Source organism: Quercus suber, unplaced genomic scaffold, assembly GCF_002906115.3.
Source record: "Quercus suber isolate HL8 unplaced genomic scaffold, Cork oak 2.0 scaffold_398, whole genome shotgun sequence".
In the NCBI taxonomy this organism is placed as follows: domain Eukaryota; kingdom Viridiplantae; phylum Streptophyta; class Magnoliopsida; order Fagales; family Fagaceae; genus Quercus; species Quercus suber.
The window spans coordinates 283,112-302,993 of NW_027069849.1; the positions used below are offsets into that span (position 1 = coordinate 283,112).

The 19,882-nt window shown below is 33.4% G+C and overlaps 1 protein-coding gene across 1 annotated transcript; it reads right to left on the minus strand.

Moving 5' to 3' along the window:
- Window positions 1-3,643: 3,643 nt before the first annotated feature.
- Window positions 3,644-19,601, minus strand: LOC112037120 (protein REDUCED WALL ACETYLATION 3). The gene is made up of 16 exons (XM_065761131.1): window positions 19,293-19,601; window positions 19,137-19,198; window positions 17,491-17,582; window positions 10,043-10,180; window positions 9,904-9,960; window positions 9,746-9,818; window positions 8,759-8,908; window positions 7,264-7,558; window positions 5,912-6,027; window positions 5,732-5,818; window positions 5,526-5,614; window positions 5,334-5,396; window positions 5,163-5,219; window positions 4,555-4,651; window positions 4,314-4,472; window positions 3,644-4,103 (listed from the first exon to the last, which is right to left on the minus strand). Exons 2-15 carry the CDS (start codon window positions 19,167-19,169, stop codon window positions 4,317-4,319), a joined length of 1,503 nt encoding a protein of 500 aa, XP_065617203.1. The 5' UTR covers window positions 19,170-19,198; window positions 19,293-19,601; the 3' UTR covers window positions 3,644-4,103; window positions 4,314-4,316.
- Window positions 19,602-19,882: the final 281 nt, after the last annotated feature.

Genomic DNA, 19,882 nt, shown 5'->3' on the forward strand with positions numbered 1-19,882 from the left:
TCCAATAAACAATTTTGTTGCATTATGGTCACCGTTTCTTCTTATCATTTGACAAATATTCAAGGGAGAGCCAAGTGCATACAAATCATTGGAGCAAAGCGGTGAGGATATATTTGAAAATATTAAAAAAAAAAAATTTTGGTGATGTCAAATTGAGTTGCCATAACCCCACTAAATGTTTGTATGGCTATCAATTTCCTATAAAAATCAATATTAAGTTGTCCTATTTAAGGCTATAATGATTTTTAATTGTTTGTTTGTTTGTTGCTTTTTGTTTGTCCTATTAGGGGAATAACTTGTTAATTATCACCTTATGGGAAGTGATTTAATATAAACTAATTAATAACCTTCACTTCATGTTTATGAGAGCATCAGTATTGGTGGTGCCGAAAATTTAGTAATTTGGCATCACAAAAAATTACTTTATTTATTTTACCATTTCATTTCACAAAACACCCATCATTAGTGATTTTATTTTAGCATTCAATAAAATATTATAAACAACACAATCTGCTACAATAAACAACAACCATCACATCACCACCCACACAATAAAATAATATATCTTTTAATAAAATATTAGATTTGCTCCACTGATGCTGCCCGCTTTTGCTACATTTTGATGGTAAATTTATCATTTTAGTAAAATGCTTGCGCCAATACAAATGCTCTGGGTAGTTATTTAACTAGATTTCATAAGGATCACATTAGTTAATTATTTGCAAAGGCTAGCTCAACCAATTTCTAAAGGGTTGGTGAGAATATTCAGAGCAAAAAGATATTAAAAAAAAAAATACTTTATGAGATAGCAATGCCTGCTTTGTCTCTATTACGCAGCAATAGTGCCATATCATATATATATTATACGCGTTGTCTGGAGGGTTCCACGTCAAGGTGGCTGTATGGATTTTCAGAGTATATTGGCTAGAGGGATATTATATCAGCTGCCAGTTACAGTTGCATCCAATCATTTTGGGTTTTGAGTTTTGACAATTGCTGTAGAAACTCTGTTGCTGGAGTGGCACTTGATTATTGAAATATCATCAGCTGTTGTTCTTTCTTGTGCCTGTTTCTCTTAATCGACGAAGAGAATTCAGTTCTTAATTTCATGAATGTGCATGGTTTGTAAGTGGATTTATGTGCATAATGTGATCTCAAAGTGCAAATATATCCATGCGGACCATGCCTACATATATAGTACTACTAACAAAACAAAACCTATGACAGCTTTTTCATTACCTAAATGTCACGCACAAAATTCCTACATGCTTTTTCTTTTTTCTTTACTTTATTTATTTATTTTTTTGGGTTAGCGTATTGAAAATTTCAAAACCTCTGTTAATAAGGCACGCAAAAGTATAATTTAACCATGTGATGAGAAAAAAATTTAGAAATACAAAAAAATGTCTCAACATTTTCATATCTCTTATTTTCAGTTGAGGTAGTATTAACACCTAAGTTATTATGAAAATGTTGTGACAATTTGTTCTATTTATAGAACAACTCCGTGATGAATTAAAGAAATCAAGAAATGAAGAGAAATAAGTGTGGAAAGTATCATGAATCAGAGCTCTATTTACCCAAGGCACTTCCTCAGGAATGAAATTTCAGTGGTGAAATTGATAGTAAAAACGACTCTAATTGAACCAAAGAGAAGCCCTCAGTGATATACTAATATGTCCTCCCAAGTTGAGTAAAAAAATGCCATCAAAAAGAGAAGTAGAAGAAGCAGCATTGCTTGGAAACAAAACAAAACGAGAAAGGCCAAAGAAGATTCGAGTCAAAGACAAAGTGCAGAATCTAGGCTCAAGCGACCCAGTTTGAGACTTTGAGGTTAGCTTGGCCTCATCATCAAGCCCTTTCCTCAAGGACAAACTGGATGATGTGTACAATTTTTACCTCATGTGTTTTAGCAATTATATGCCTTCCAACAATAGCCAAAAAGATAAAGACAACTCATTTCCTTTCAAATTTATTTTTTTAACCCCTTGATTTAAGTTTCAGTTGACACTTCAACAGTTTATCGTTCAACGTTCAACGCTCATTTCATGAAATTAATGGTCACATCGCTACTCACTCACTCACTACAGTGGTGCTAATAATGGCCCATATTGACCACAAATTAAGAGAACTGAGCTGTCACACTACCAATACATATTCAATGGTTTTGGGTCCAGCGACCAGGATCTAATAAGTGTGGATTAGGACTTATTTAGAATTTTGAACCACTTTGAGGGAGTACTGCCAGTGGATCTTCACTTGGATGGGTCCCACAACTTTAGTCGGTGTAAGAAATTTCTGAGTCAATCATGTGCCAAAAGCTAAATGAGTTTTCCAAGTTGGTGGCTCCTTTTAGTCATTTTCATTTATAAAAATAAATAAATATTGTCGTATTTTGAGGATTGAGATTAGGTGTAATGTTTAGGGTATTATAATACTTAAGAGTATTGCACCTGATGCAATTCTTTATGAATAGTTAAAATTGATAGTTATAAAAAAAAACTTTCAATCTCAACCATTAATTCAAAAAGTTAAGAAATGTAAAAAAGTGAAATTTAAAAAGATGAAAAGTGAAAAAAAAAAATTGTGAAAGGAGATGAATGAAGGGTATTGCACCGGATTCTAATATGTTTTTTGACTACTTTGTTACAACTTTTGGCAACCTATTTAGGATTTGATAATACTGGCAATCTAGATGAAGTTTCCAAGCTGGTAGCTCCTTTTAGTCATTTTCACTTATAAAAAGACATAAATATTGTCGTGTTTTGAGGATTGAGATTAGGTGCAATGCCTAGGGTATTACAAAACCTAGAGTACTGCACCTGATGCAATTCTTATGAATGGTTGAGATTGATAGTTGCAAAAAGCAATTTTCAATCTCAACCATTAATTCAAAAAAGTTAAAAAAAAAATTAAGAAAGGGAAAAAGTGAAAGTTAAAAAGGTGAAAAGTGAAAAAAATTTGTAAAAGGAGATGAATGAAGGGTATTGCACCGAATCCTAATCCATGTTTTGACTACTTTGCTATAACTTTTGGCAACCTATTTAGCATTTGATAATATTGGCAACCTTGATGAGTTTTCCAAGTTAGTTGCTCTTTTTAGTCATTTTCATTTATAAAAAGACATAAATATTGTCGTGTTTTGAGGATTGAGATCAAGTGCAATGCCTCTAAGGTATTGTAAAACCTAGAGTATTGCACCTAATGCAATTCTTATGAATGGTTGAGATTGATAGTTGCAAAAAGAAACTTTTAATCTCAACCATTAATTCAAAAAAGTTAAGAAAAAAAAAATTAAAATGTAAAAAGTGAAAGTTAAAAAGGTGAAAAGTGAAAAAACATTGTGAGAAGAGATGAATGAAGGGTATCGCACCGGATCCTAATTCGTGTTTTGACTACTTTGCTACAACTTTTGGTGACCTATTTAGGGTTTGATAATATGCTCACGGTGCTAATAAGTAAACCAAAACCAAAAATGCTCACAAGCGGCATTAAAAGTGTGAAGCATCAAACTGCCATGCTTTTGGTCCCCAAGGAAAACAAACTTCCCAGCTTTCTTAAATTTGCTACTGGAATAAAATCGAAAAATATGAAACTAACGTCACAAACTCGAAATAAATAAAAGGATTGTGTTGCATGAATATACGAAAGAATCGCTCACAATTAAAATTTCCAATTGAATACATACACAAAGTTCGTGAATCCTCCACTCATATAATGAGACAAATTGACAATGTTGCATTACTAATGAATATTGAATTTCTTTGATGCCAGACAATGAATCTATATCACAGGAACCTGTACTTTCCTTTTAATGACTGAAAAAAATGGAGAAATTTTGATATGTGACAATCTGCAATACTACAAAAAAATTTCTTTGGTGTCATGTGCATGCCCAACTCTCAATTCATGCCCAACTCCGATTTTCTACTGTGATGCAGCAATGAGGGCAACTTTCCTCGGCACTATTGGAACATTTGCTTTAAAAGCTAAATTTGCAAGCAACATCTTCCAAATTCCCCTTATTTTACTCCCGCCTATATGTTTTGTGCATCCAACAAGAGATATCTATGTAACTCTTTTCAAGTCATGATTTGTCAGGCCTGTAATAGTAAATTGAATTGCCAATCATCATATACAGGTAAGTAAAATAAAAAAATAAAAAAAAATAAAAAAAAGGCTCAAAGATCCCCTTTTTTTATCCTCTCTTAACATGTGTGTGCATGTATAATATATTAGAATCAAAGCTCTTCATGAATCCAAACTATGAAAGTTCACTCTCTATAACAATTAAGTGGCAGAAAGGCACTTACCGGTTAATGAGGGATCTGAACGAGAATGAATGCGATGAAATACACACACACACAAATGGCTGCCCCAGCAACAAAATTAGAAAACAACCGTCGGTTGTCTTTTGTGGGTATAAAAACTGTCTTCAGTGTATTGGTTAATTCAAAAAGGCGATGAGATATCTGCATAAGCAAATTCAGAGAGCAACATGTTAGTACTGAGTGGCTTTCACAAAATCAGAGGGTAAAGAAGAAATATGCTTACTATGACATAAATGGCAGAAGTGAGCATGAAGTTAAGCATGGGATATTCTGGAATAAGAGAAAGGAGCCACTTAGGCTGTCCATTAGGCACATTTGATCTGCAGAAACATATATGGAAATTAGAAATGCACTTGAGTTAATCGTCAGCATAGTCTTCCCTTTTTGGGTGCTTTTTTTCTTATAGTCTCATACCTTCTTCTTATTTTTATCAATTTCTCTCTATACATTTGCATTTTATTAAACCTTTCAATATTATCTTTTTATGAACTGTAGGAGGAAGAGAAATGACTACCTTTACTTTTAACATTAACTTAGAAGATGGAAAAAAATTTCAATGCTCTTTTAGAATTCTTATGAAAGCTTAAATGCCTCATCCACCAAGTAAAAGATGGACATGCTTTTCACATCATGGTATCAATTCAATTCTAGGAAGGGTTACACAAGATTATGAACTCATATAAAGCAACAGAAGGGAAATAAAATTGAAAGCCACTATGCTTATGCATAAAGATGTGTTCAAACTAAACAAACATATTTTATAATGGCTATATAAAACATCACTAGGAAAATTAGGGAAAAATAAATGAAAATATGAATTAGTTTACACACCTCAACCAGATATGGAATTGTGAAATATAGGTCTCCAAAGTTATCTTGCCAAGCCACCTAATAATACCAAGTAGACAATTAAGAAATCTCAAAATATGGTAGCAGAATACACAGAGGTTGAGGGGGTGGTTAAAGGGCAGAATGGTTTCATGATAGAGATAGAAAACGTACGAAAGAAGAGCTAAAGAGAAACTCCGAAACTGCTGAGTGAAATTCCGCAAGCAAATATAAACACTGAAATCATAAAGAAGGCGAAAATAAGATGCTGGAAAATGAAAAAGGAAATAACTGATTAAACGTTTTGCATGTAATCCATAATATGATTCCCAAATAGGACCAATAAAACAACTACTCAATACGCACGTTATAGGAATCCATGATGTGTATGGATGGTATTTGTTGTATGTAACTTTGTCCAGCTTGTAAATACATTCATACCACAGATAACCAACCTGGAAAAATTTTAAATAAAGAAATAAAACCAATAAATTAGAAAACTCAATAATAAATCATCAATAATCTATAAGAAGATAATAGAAACACCATGGTAACAAAATCAAGCAACTCACAAACACGGAAACTGCAACAATGCTTGCTTTGATTGACACTCTCCTCTTGGTTTCACATTCCTCCAATCTCTCCATCCATTTCTCAACCTTAACATTAAAATATTTGAAAATTTTAGTAGTTGGCAGTTGGTGCAACAAGAAAGCAAGATCTACCATACAACCAAACTTTCAAGGGATTACATTGGGGTGATAGTATGCATATATCATTCCAATGATCCAAATATAGCGATCAAGTCCAGATCTGAAATGCCACTCATGTAATCGAGGGAGATCTGGTTTTGCAGGATCGGTATACCCTGTCATAAAAAGTAACTGTTATGTATATGCATAAGCCAGTAAGTCCACTTGTATTAAAAGGTCATACCCAGTGCACAAAGTAAGTATACATGAATTAAGAATAAAAAAATCACCTTGAAAGTTGAGGGTGGTTATTTATCAGGATTTCATGTGGCCATGTGGGGAACAAGGATAATGAAGAGTTTCTTATTTCTTATTCTTTGTTTGTGACTGACACATTCATTTATTGCAAGGTAAACTTGGAGGAGATTCTCTCTCTTTGGTGTATTCTTCTGTGTTTAGAGGCAAGTTTAAGGACTCAAGAAAATTTTGGGCAAGAGTGAGATTGTCCATGTTGGACCAGTTCAGGATGTGGATAATTTAGCTTAGCTTTTTGGTTGTAAAGTGGGTGCCTCACCCATGACTTATTTGGGATGGCTGATTGGGTTGCCTTAGATTAAAAAATGGAAAAAAAATATCATAAGGTAGTTTTTTTCCCCCCTAGGACAGAAGCTCATGGTCAAATTCTGAAGGCAGATAATCTTTGTAGGCAAAACATAGTCATTGGTGATTGGTGTTGCATGTGCAAAGCAATGACAGAGACAACTGAAATCTTTTCTTGCATTGTCCCTAGGGAGCTTTGTTTGTTGGCTTTTGCTTCATTTGGAGTAGCTTGGGTAATGTAATGCCAAACTTGGTACAGGATCTTTTAGCATGTCGGAGAGCTAGCACCGAGCAATCAATGTTTAGATGTGTGGAATGCTATTCCATCGTAATTGATCCAGTGCATTTGGAGGGAGTGAAATGCTAAACTGGTTGATGGTCTTGTGGACTCCTAGCTTCACTTGAGACTTTTACTCTTTAGCTTTGTTTCAATGGTTAAGGGATATTATGGATTTAGCTTGTAATTATTTTAGGGAGTTTTTAGCTTTTTATAATGTTAGATGTTAGATCTTTGGTGGTGCTCTTGTATTCTCCCATGCTTCCTTTTTATTAAAATTCTTTTGGGAAAAAATAAAGGAAAAAGAAACGGACCACAAAGTATGAGATCCGACACCAAAACCCAACCTAAAGCCCCAAAAAAATGTCATTTTTAAACTTTAGTACAATTGATTGCTGTCACATTTCTGCTAAGTTCACTTAGAGTTAAATCAGGCAAGCTTAATCGCTGAGCTATGAAATGACTTGCTAACTCCCAGATCAATAATAAATGTAGCAGAAAATTAAAACCAGAAGACAGAAGATAGGTTACTAACCTAAAAGGAATGCTAGAGGACGCCAGAATATTTCAAAAAATCCCGGGATTTCCCATATCAAGATAACCACAAGAAAGCTTGCAAGAAACTTCACAGCCATCACTGATCTTATCTCATTATACTTGTTAAAAATCCCAAGGGCTCCATACACCATTACAGTGAAAAGCGTGTGCATAGGGCAGATATAGTACAGCATATAGTCATTGTTCAGAACAATGCAGCAAAATGCCACAAAGAAATTTAACCGCCACATCATCTGTTTCATATCGTAAGGATTTAGAAGATCATAGATTAAAAATATATACAAAAAAAAAAAAAAAGAAAAAAAAAAAAAGATAATAAGTCAAATAATAAATGATTAAATTAACACGAACCGAAGTGGGGCGACTCGTCTAGAGGGCCCGCAGGTATCAAAACCCTCTTCCCCGTCCGAGGGAACGTGCAGCAGGGTTTTGAGGGGCTATTGTGGGGCCCGTGGGCCTGATAGCCTCGGCCCATCGGGTAGCAAGCCCAAGGCCCATGCCGAGGAACACTGACTATTCAAGGCTAAATTGGGGAAAGCCTCTTTTCCCAATCCACGCCGAGAACCTCCTCATCCTCGGCCTGACAATGGTGATTTTCGGGAAAGACCAGGCCCAAAGTAAGCTATCACCCTCGCATTTAATGCATTCGCCTAACCCCCCTGGCCGCATTAATGGGGATATAACCCCTTAGCAGGGCAACGTTGATCAGAGTGAACCACTCGAGTACTGATAAGGCATCTGATGGGACGGACGGCCAGAACAGAGGCAAATGAATGATCAACAGATGGAATAAGCAGATAGGAAGATGAAGACTATATAAGGAAAGCAAGTAAAGTAAAAAAGGGGGGGGGGGAGAAAAAAAAGAGAAGCAAAAGGCCTCCTCGGCCCATGGTCGAGGAGCATCCTCCCAGTTGTAAAGAAATTCTAAGTATCTTTTTATAAATGAGAGTTCATGCTTGTTGAACGACGGCCAGCGCCTAAACCTTTAACCCACTCTCTATAAATTTATTGTTTGGGCTTGTTGGGCTGAAAACCCATTCGTACTCAGGGTCAATCCAAATTGAGTCCCTACAGAATACATACACAAAGTTCGTGAATCCTCCACTCATATAATGAGACAAATTGACAATGTTGCATTACTAATGAATATTGAATTTCTTTGATGCCAGACAATGAATCTATATCACAGGAACCTGTACTTTCCTTTTAATGACTGAACAAAATGGAGAAATTTTGATATGTGACAATCTGCAATACTACAAAAAAATTTCTTTGGTGTCATGTGCATGCCCAACTCTCAATTCATGCCCAACTCCGATTTTCTACTGTGATGCAGCAATGAGGGCAACTTTCCTCGGCACTATTGGAACATTCGCTTTAAAAGCTAAATTTGCGAGCAACATCTTCCAAATTCCCCTTATTTTACTCCCGCCTATATGTTTTGTGCATCCAACAAGAAATATCTATGTAACTCTTTTCAAGTCATGATTTGTCAGGCCTGTAAGGTAAAGTAGGGATTTTCCAGAGAATGCTGACATATCACTATGTTTTTTCAAAGAAGTAAATGCTGAAACTATGATCAGCAGAATGTTGAGAAAGAGGAAAAGATCCCGATTGTAATTCTGCCCAAAAAAGCCACCAAAAATTAATCAAAATTGTCAATAATAAATTGCAGCCAATTGTGTTTATCAACATGTGAATTTAAAGCATGACTCTAACATCATCACCTGTTAGCTAGAAATAGACTGTTGGGAAAACAAGGTCATAAAAAAAATGCATCACATAGATTAGCATGGTTATTATTCTATTCTCTTGTACTAATAACTTAATAGAATAGTACATTTTGGCTACAAATAAACTGTAGCATAAAAATTTGAATTTCTAGCCCAGCTAAGTAATAAATAAATAAATAAATAAAAGCAAAGAGTTTTAGGCTATCATCTTATGAGGCTTTCCACCAAGTGTTGAATAGAGAGAGTTCTTTATTATTGCCAATGACTTTATCTTCACCTTTTCTTATGAGAGAAGGCATTGTTTGAGCTAGAACTCATTGGCATGTTGAAAACGGGGAGAACAAGGAAGGAAGAATAAAAATTTCTATTTTCCTAACCTGAAAGAAGTTCGTAGATTACAACTTAATCCCGTATCTTTATATAGATGAAGCTGGTCAGGCCCAATGGAAGGTACTCAAATCCACACAAATAATAATAATAACAAAAATGATTTTATTTTATTTTTCTTTTTGGGGCAGGGGCATGAACAGATATAAGGCAACACTATAATGAGGAAGAAAAGAACAAGAGTCCAGAATTAAATAGAAAACAAGTGCCTCACTGCCTTGTGTGATAAGTATGCAACTATGCAACACGACATCTTAGGGAAGCATCTGAGTGCAAAGGCGTCAATTAACAATATATATGGGATTAAAGAAATACGTTCAATGAGCAGGAGAAATGCACCTTTGTAGATTCTCCCAGTAATTTTGTTCGATCACATATGTAGAAATACACCAGAATGGCCCCCAACTCGGACCTACAGCATGCAGTTATGATATGAAGATAGAAAGAATGCTAAGTTTTGTATATCAAAAAAAAAAAAAAAAAAGATAATGACTTACATTGCTCTCAAAGTTGCCCTATTTTCTAGCAAGAAAGAGTCATCCATTGTCAGAAACCTAGAAACATGAGAAGCAGAAGGTAAGAACACCCAAAGATAATCAAAGCAGAACTCCAAAAGAATACATAATAGCAAGTTACCTAATTAGGTTCATTTTAATGGATGTACTATGAAACTTTGCAGATGCTGATCTTGGGAGGCCTCCTTCCAGCAAAACAGCCCGATCATCTTCTTTGATTGTCTCCTTTCCCAATTCATCTAGATTAACGTCTGAATGACTGCAACCCAGAAAGTATTTTGCATCAAGAAAAGAATGAGAAGTTATATATTATTTCTTCCTTCCATTTTTATAAATAAAAATATTCTCAATTTCGAATATATTCATTAAACAGAATCTTGGAGACTTAAGTGTATCAGAGCCCAAAAGAATGACTTATGAGTACTTCTTAGGCAATTTTTGCTCTTTGTCCCACATTGGAAACCCATAAGGTATGAACTAATGGCATTAGGGTACCACTAGTTTGGTACTCTAATGCCATTGGTTCATGCCTTATAAGGTGCTAGGAGGAAGGAAACTCTTCTAATGTGGGACAAAGAGCAAAAATTTGCCTAAAGAAGTACTCATGAGTTTCCTTTGAAGCAAAAAATGCCCCAACAGCTACAATTTCACTCAATATATTTTTATTATATGTGAATTTTGACAAATCCACCATTGATTTACATTTTCTTTTTATATCTTTTATGTTTGAAAATTTTCTAGAAGATCAAAGATCAATAGCTACGTTATCAATCATTTAAATTGCAAGTTTTTTTAGTTTAAAATTGTGCATAAAAAATAAGTTTATGAATCTTATAGTAAATAATATCTAATTTTCACAAAATTCGATACATGTGTTAAAAACATAAAGAACATGCAATCCAATAATTAGATTTTCAACATATATAACAATGTTAATTTTTTTAAAGAACGTTGTAGCCAAACTTTGTCTTTTAAGGAAATCAACTTTTTAAGAGAACGTCATTTAATGCATTAGTAAAAAGTTATTAATTTCCAAAATTACTCTTTGTTATTTAAACTCAAATAAAGCAAATGGAAAAGAACTATTGACTTCTCAAATAAAGTACATGGTTAGCTAGAAAAGTTATAATAACTAGTCGCAGACCCACGCGATGCGTGGGAATATATAAATATTATGTAATAGAGTGTAATTTATAAAAAGTAATAATTACTTCAAGTATTATCTATTTAAAAAAAAAAAAAATTCTACAAGGATTTTTTATCTCTACAAATATATCATAATATTATTTTTTGTATGTTTGATTAATATTTTTTTAAGGAGAATCATATTCTTCTAACTTCTGTTGTAGTGTGTCATATTTGCCTAATATACAACTAAACTTTTTAATTTTCAAATTTCTCATCTCTTAAAGAATAAGGAGATTATCAATTTAATAAAAACTTATCACAAAATTACAATTTATGTTAACCAAAATTAAAATGAAATCAAAGGAATAAAAGATAGACTTTATAATAATTTATTACTCAAACAAATGGTAGGCATATTCAAATTTAAAGCCATGTAGATTGTGTTTTATTATAAACTCAAATTCTTATTTCCAAAAAAATTAAGTATTAACCCAAACCAAATTCAACCAAGCCTACAAAAGAAAGAGAGGACTTTGTGATGGGAAATTTAAAAAACACAATACCACATTAAAAAATATAAAATAAAAATAAAATAAAATAAAATAAAAACACCAACAACCTTAATCAAAGTTATAAGAAAGAACAAAAATCTACAAAGAGAGAGAGTACTCATAGTTTTTTTGTGGGAAAATATGGATTGAATGGGAGAAATGATATCGAATTTATAAAAAAATAAAATGAGGAAAAAAATAGTAAAATATAAGAAAGAAAAAATGACGAAGGAAATGTAACGGTAAAGTAGAGAGTAGTAGGGAGATAAAAAAGCAAAAAGGGAGGGGAAATTTAGAGGAAGTGTAATCGTAAATGTGAACTAACGGAGAGAATAAGAGGTTTTATTTTTATTTTTATTTTATTTATTTTTTAAGAATAGGGAGAATAAAAAAAATTTAAAAGGTAAAAAATAAGTTGATGTGGCCACTGATATGGCTAAACAAAAGCGTAGCAATAATAAATGTTACGCTTCAGCTTTATATATATATATATATATAAAGAGATTTTACTATTTGAGCTAATTGATGCAACCTAAAGAGTATTATATTATGTTTAATTTTTTCCCCATACATGGCACAAGGTATGCTTAGTGAAAAATAAAATTAAGGAACTACAGCAAATCTTATTCAATTACCTACCAGTTTCTTCCTCAAAAAAAAAAAAAAAAAAAAAAATTGTGTACCAGTTTGGATAAAAGTTGTAAAGGGCAAAAGTTCATCACCAACTCTTAAAGTAGAAAAGTTCATCACCCACAAACTTAAAGTATATTCCAATTACACATTACATTTTGATAGTAGAATTGATGTCAGGATACTTCAACTTCCAAATTTATACTTTGTGGTAGATAGTCTCAAATCTTAGTCACAAGTCGCACTAAAGATTTGCACTCCTTTACTCAAGTCACAACATTTTGGAATAAACCTAATTGAATCATTGAGGCACTTCATACAATCTATGCTTGAAAGGTCTCTGGGCATTGAACTGACCCGTGGAGTTTGTAATTGTCTCCAACATCGAAGTCTCCAACTGAAAACATTTGTGCATTCATAGAAGCTTGCCCTACGAGTTGGGCCAAACACTCTCCTTTTTTTTGTCTAATCAATTGGTTAGTATTCATGTTTTCTGGGTATTGTGAAGAACAGTGTGTCACGGTCAATTTGGCCAAAGAAATCCAAATTATGATACTTTAATGTGCAGTAATAGTACCATATTGTTGCACCTTTATTATTGGGACAATGTGACCGAATTTCGTTGGCTGCATTAACAATACAACTCTTGCAATCTTTCTCTAAGATATCACCACAACAAATGGTAAGCCCATAAACTATGTCTGCGCTTGACCCTTTATGCCTATTGCAAAACCAGTGGAAGGGATTTCATAGGAAAGATAAGGAAAAAGCTCATTCAAATTTGTATCATAATGGTCTATAATTATGGAATTTACCCAAACCAAAATTCAACCAAAGCTACAAAAGAGAGAGAGAAGACTTTGTGATGTAAAATTTAAAAAATACAATATCAAAACATATATTAAAAAAAAACCATCAACCTTAATCAGAGTTGTAAGAAAGAACAAAAATCCATAGAGAGAGAGAGAGAGAGAGAGAGAGCACTCACAATTTTTTCGAAGGAAAAATATGGATTGAATGAGAGAAATGCTATCGGATTTATACAAAAATAAAATGGGGGAGAAGAAGAGTCAAAATATAAGAGAAAATTGATTAAGTGTATCGGTAAAGAAGAGGGTAGTGGGGAGATGAAGAGGAAAAAAGGGAGGGGAAAGGTTGGTGGAAGTGGAAAGTTTGGAAAAAATGTAACAGTAAATGTGAACTCATAGGAAGAAGAAGAGGTGTTTTTTATTTTATTTTTTTTTTTTAAGAATAGGGAGAATAAAAGTTTTAAAAGAGAGAAAAAAAAAATAAGTGGATAATGTGGCCGCTGATGTGGCTCAACGGGAGCGTAGCAACAATAATTGCTACGCTTCAGCTTTTAGTAATATATAGATATAGATTGTGTTTATTAACTTTTCAAAGTGGACAATATTTTGGTATGTCCTAAAATGGAAGAGTAGAAAAACAATGTCAGACAAAGGGATTATAATTTAAGAAACCACTACATCACATGGAGATCACATGTTCTTTAAACAATTTAAATGATAAAATTCGTAGAATCAATAGCTTTTAGTGTTTGATAGATATTAATGAAGTTCTAATAATAACAACTGCATGCTTACTATTATTAATTAATATAAAACTTCCTACCATAAAATCATTGGATCATAAAAATATTTGTGTAAACCAATTGCATAAAGTACATATAATCACAGTAAGAGCTTGCTCTGATGGTTTTCGTTACCTAAAAGTATCATTTCATGAATTTCTTCTCTAATTCTTTCATCTACTCCTCACTTTCTTATATTAATTCTTTAAATGACAGAACTAACATAGAGTTTCATCACCTTCAAAATCATAGTCAATGTATGTGATTTTGTCCCCCTCTCCTCTTTGCTTCCATCATCTCACTCTCATATCCTATCTCTATTTCCTCTCTTTCTCTTGTTTTTCTTCTGCATTATTATACTATATGCTCCTTCCTTAGGGATGGCAACAACACCACTTTTAACCCTCATAGGGCAGGTTAGGGAGCATGCATATGGGATTTGAGTATTTGGGTTTGTGTGTAGAGTGTAGACAATCATTAAAGGACTAGGTTTGGAATAAGTTTTGGAATCAAGAGGGAAGGTTTTGAATCCCACCCCCAATTTAGATGTTGGGCCTTTTGTTCACAATTTAGATCCATCAGACACCTTTGCTCAACAGACCAAGAAACCTACCAAGCAAACTATTTCAACTCTCTCTCTCTCTCTCTCTATCTCTCTCTCTCTCCTACAAACGCTCTTAAAAAGCAGAGGGTTTTGCACAGACACCAAACAGAGTAGCAGAATTAATTCTCTCAGTACAATAGTTCAGGGCCATGAAGTCCTATGTCAATTGACTCTTAAAGAGGCTCAAGGGGTTGCAATTAAAAATATATATTTTTTTAAAATAAAATCTAGCTAACACTTCTGTCCTTAAAATATCTTAAATAATTCATATATTGTTTCCACCATTTACGAGGAAAAAACTTAATATAGGCAAGCCCCACATTCTTGAATACTCATATAACAAAAGTTTAAAAAAGAATAAGCTTAGTAAATATTTATGGGCAAAATAAAGGAAGCAGATGCATATTAATTATTGGTTAAAAAACATAATATAAAAGCAAGTGTATTTCAAACAATAGCAGTAGAGATTAGAAAGCTCAATTCATCAAGTTTGTAGCTCTCCATGTTGACAAAAGAAACTTACACTTTAGAAGGATGTGAAGATTTCTTATATTCTAGAAACTCTGCATATATCCATGAGACGAAAATTGGGATAATTCCAAGCAAAAGGGACACCTGGAACATATATAGGGAAGCTTCATTTAGTAACAGGCAAATTAGTCAAAGGAAAAAAGAACTAAGCAGTAAAAGGACACCACCTCTGCTTTGCCAAATTATTGAAAAGATCCTTTAAATTGATGAAACTAGTTTACCATACCTTGCAATGACACCACCTCCGTTACTGCTATTTAAAAAGAAAAATTGATACATTCCAATAGATGATCTTAGTGTTCTTAAAAAAAAAAATGGTGTGGAAAATTAGTTACTATAAGAAACAATTTTCTAAACTAAAAAGTTCTGCATAGCGTAAAGAAGACTCTAAAGACTCTAGAGAAGAAAAACGAAATTTCCCAAACTCTTTTTAAAGACTTTACAGGTACAAAGTCTTTGGATTTTATATTTGTAATTTCAAAACAAAAAGGTATATAAATTGAATTATCATTATTTGAACAATTATAAGTTCAGAATTATCAATTTTTATTTTGATTTTGATCACAATGTTGGCAGTGTAGGCGTAGCAACCCCATTATGTTTAGAAGACATATGATCTAATTTGGGTTTTCAAATAAGAGATTTGGATCACATAAATTAGCATCTATAATAGAGTATCTTTCCAAAATGAACAGCTGCTTACCTCGTCAAAAACCAAGGAGAGAACCAAAATCCAAAATCATCACAAGCTCTACGCAAGGATTATAAAAATTCCTTTGTTGCACTATATATGCCACCTTCACCCTGGATAGGTTCTACAAATACAGCCGCAGTATTTCCACACTGAATCAGTTACGTTGCAGCTTGTATATTACCATACTCCAAGAATGTGACTCCAGGCATGACGGGCTCAAAGGGTGACCGGTAATGCTCTTTGCTTGTCAAAGCAACAGCCCCCATAGTTCTCCCATGGTAGCTGTTTGTAAAAGAAATGAACTGCGTTGCTAGCTGTTTCTCATCAGGATGTGAAAATCTTTGAAACTTTCTTGCAAATTTGATAGCAGCTTCGTTAGCTTCTGTCCCAGAGTTTGAGAAAAAGACACGATCAGTAAAAGAACAAGCCACGAGGCGTTTTGCAAGCTCCACCTATTTTTTTTGATAAGTAAATGAGTAGAGATAAAAACCAAGTTCATTCTTTCTCTCTCTCTCTCTCTCTCTCCCCAAGCCACTTCCCCTTCCTAAATCCTTTAATTCTCTTTTAGATTTCTTCAAGGATTATACCAATAGAAAATAAGAATTTCAATATTTTTTTTCTCACACTTGCTTTGTCTCATCTGGATGCTGTGACTGAAAATGGTACTTTTCTGTTTGGGTGCCACTAAACTCATGTTAAGGGAACATAATAATGCAGGAAGGATTAGAACCAAGTCTTCCAATTCTAAATAAGACAAGTTAGGGTAGGGTATTATCACTTCAAATTTCTTTTTCTTTTTTTGAATAACTAAAACCATGTTTGAATACAGAAATTGATCTTGGTCATAAGCTAAAGCTTGCCTCAAACTTTTAAACAAAGTACACAAACTAAGCTTGAAGATCTTAATAGCTAAACTAATTAAATCACATTCCTTACCAAATTAAAGGTTTTCTATAAAAATCACTTCAATTTTTTTTTCTATGTATAAGCAGACACTTATTTTCTATTTAATACTTTACGATGAAAATTCATAATTAAGATTAAAATCAATGGCCGCCTTATGGTTTAATGGCATTCTATCCCCTTTGTGGAGTTGATTCCAGGGTTTGATTCCTCCATCTGACATTAAGCCAAAGGAAATTTAACATCAAAAAAGTTTATCATATGGAATAACAAAATTTACTACCAAGCAGAGGGACTAATCACAATTATCTACCATATTATTTCTTCAGTAAACGGCTTGCCAGACAAAAACTGATACCTCAAAATAAGATGTTGGGCCTTTTGTTCACAATTTAGATCCATCAGACACCTTTGCTCAACAGACCAAGAAACCTTCCAAGAAAACTATTTCAACTCTCTCTCTCTCTCTCTCCTCTACAAACGCTCTTAAAAAGCAGAGGGTTTTGCACAGACACCAAACAGAGTATCAGAATTAATTCTCTCAGTACAATAGTACAGGGCCATGAGGTCCTATGTCAATTGACTCTTAAAGAGGCTCAAGGGGTTACAATTACAAATATATTTTAAAAATAAAATAAAATCTAGCTAACACTTCTGTGCTTAAAATATCTTAAATAATTCATATATTGTTTCCACCATTTACGAGGAAAAAACTTAATATAGGCAAGCCCCACATTCTTGAATACTCATATAACAAAAGTTTAAAAAAGAATAAGCTTAGTAAATATTTATGGGCAAAATAAAGGAAGCAGATGCATATTAATTATTGGTTAAAAAACATAATATAAAAGCAAGTGTATTTCAAACAATAGCAGTAGAGATTAGAAAGCTCAATTCATCATGCTTGTAGCTCTCCATGTTGACAAAAGAAACTTACACTTTAGAAGGATGTGAAGATTTCTTATATTCTAGAAACTCTGCATATATCCATGAGATGAAAATTGGGATAATTCCAAGTAAAAAGGACACCTGGGACATATATAGGGAAGCTTCATTTAGTATCAGGCAAATTGGTCAAAGGAAAAAAGAACTAAGCAGTAATGAGCAAACAGAACAAGAAAAGAAATACAGAAGGTGCAGCTCCATATTGATTGCCATTTAACTTGACATTGTACAAGAGAATATAGTTCCTCAATCAACTCCAACATATTATAATGAAAAAAAATTCAAATCTTAATAGGTGTTATCTCAGGGAGAAAACTAAAAAAAAAAAAAACAAAAAAAAAGAATAAAAAATGAGTATCGGTATATTCACCAAAGAAAAGAAAAATCCCGAGTTCTGAAGCCAAATTGAGTTGTCAATGATTTCACATATTAACATTAATTATACTAGTATCCAAAAAAAATCAGTTTGGTGCTCCAAAGTAGTTACAAAGGACTAGGACATTTTGATGTGATTTTGGTACAACACAGGGAGATTGCTATTTTAAATTGAAAAAATAAATGAAATAAAAAAAATAAAAAAAATAAAAAAAAATAAAAAGGATTCCATCATATTTAGTGATACTCTTGGTAGTTGGTTCTAACAATCAAGTAAGACTAAGCTGATGAACTAATTTTTGTACACCAGAGGAGGGACACGGGGACATTAAAAAAGAAAAGAAACGAGAAGGATAATTTTTGGACCAATTTAGTATACACCGTCTTATAATTTTTATTGAATTACATAATTTGCAATAATAAGACAAGATAGTTATGTCATCCACTGTCTGTTAGATGCAAGTACACAGCATGTTAGGCATTTGGGGTTGGTCAAAGGTGTCCAGGTAAGAAAAAAAAAGTTGTGTACGGAATGATGTCCAATAGAAACACCGATCTTTTAGAGAGTACTTATGCTATTGAGTCCTCATATCAATGGGGAACATAAGTTTCTTCACCCACTTTAATTGAGGAGAGTAGTCAATTTTGGGGAAAGTAACTTAAGCCAGTAAGAAAGTTTTGATACATGAAATAAGTCATTTCAAATGATTTACACCCAACCTACAAGATCTTATTGATTCCGAGTAATGATCTGCATTTGATTTACACCCAACTAACACACACAAAAAAAAAAGTTACTAAGTTAACAAGTAATCTATATGTGCTGGGAAAAAACAGAGAGTAATAACAGAAGAATATGAACCATGAGAAATTTTAGTCATAAATAGAAAGACTGAGATTCGTGAATACTACTTCAGACTTTGCATCAAATGCATTACTTTAAAAAAAATCCAATACACGAATCTACACAAAAAAACACTTAGCATATCTGGATAAACAACCAATACACACCTAATCCAATTCGCGAACTAACAAAAAACCAACAACATATCATCTCCACACAACAGAAATACGCGGCATCGACATTAAATGAGAAACACAATCCTGATTAGATCAAGTGCTCACTCTCAAAATTTTCAAACAAACCGCACAAAAGGAAATAGAATTCCACGTTTTTTGAATGAAATCACACCACAAGCTACTACACAGATCTTTCAGCACAAAGTACATATTCACTATTCAATTGAATTCAGATAACCGTACCTGCCCCGGCGTAATTGGCTCCGAAACCGCCATTTTTCCGGTGGCGGAAAATCGGTTCTAAACTGCAGAAATTAAAATTTTGAAACAAAAAAACTGTAAACCACAAAAAACGATGAATCAGAAAAATTGAAATCGCAGATCGTGTAGAAAATGTACCTGTGAGGCTTAGGCGTAGAAAAGAGAGCGTGTTGACTTTGATTAGCTCTCTAGAACATTGGGGCACATGTAAGAAAAACGAGAGAGATATAGAGGGAGAGAGAGAAAACCCAAAAGCTAGAGATTAGAGAAAGAGAGAGAGATCTGAGTAGAAGAAAAAGAAGAAGAAAGAAAGGCTTTCGCTTAAAGAATAAAGAAAATGTCGGAGGGTACGTCTCTCTCACACACTCTCTCTTTCTCTCTCTGCTCTGCGCTTGCTTAGCGGTTGTTGATTATAGCTGTTGAGGTGGGTACGGTTATGGTTGTGCTTTTGTTTTCTGTCATATCTATCGTTAATGCTACCAAAATATTACTACTATTGACTCACTCAGTTTTGGTTTAAATTAATTTATTTCCATTTTTGTTGGAACAATTTAATACCACAAACTAACTCACCACTTTCCCACAATTTCCCAAGTGTCATTCTCTTGTGAGCTATTACCACTTCCACATTAACCTAATTAATCGAGTTGTAAAAAAAAAAAAAAAACTATTTACCTTTTATTTTTAAACTATTTTACCCTTATTTTTTTAAAGTATTTAACAAAATA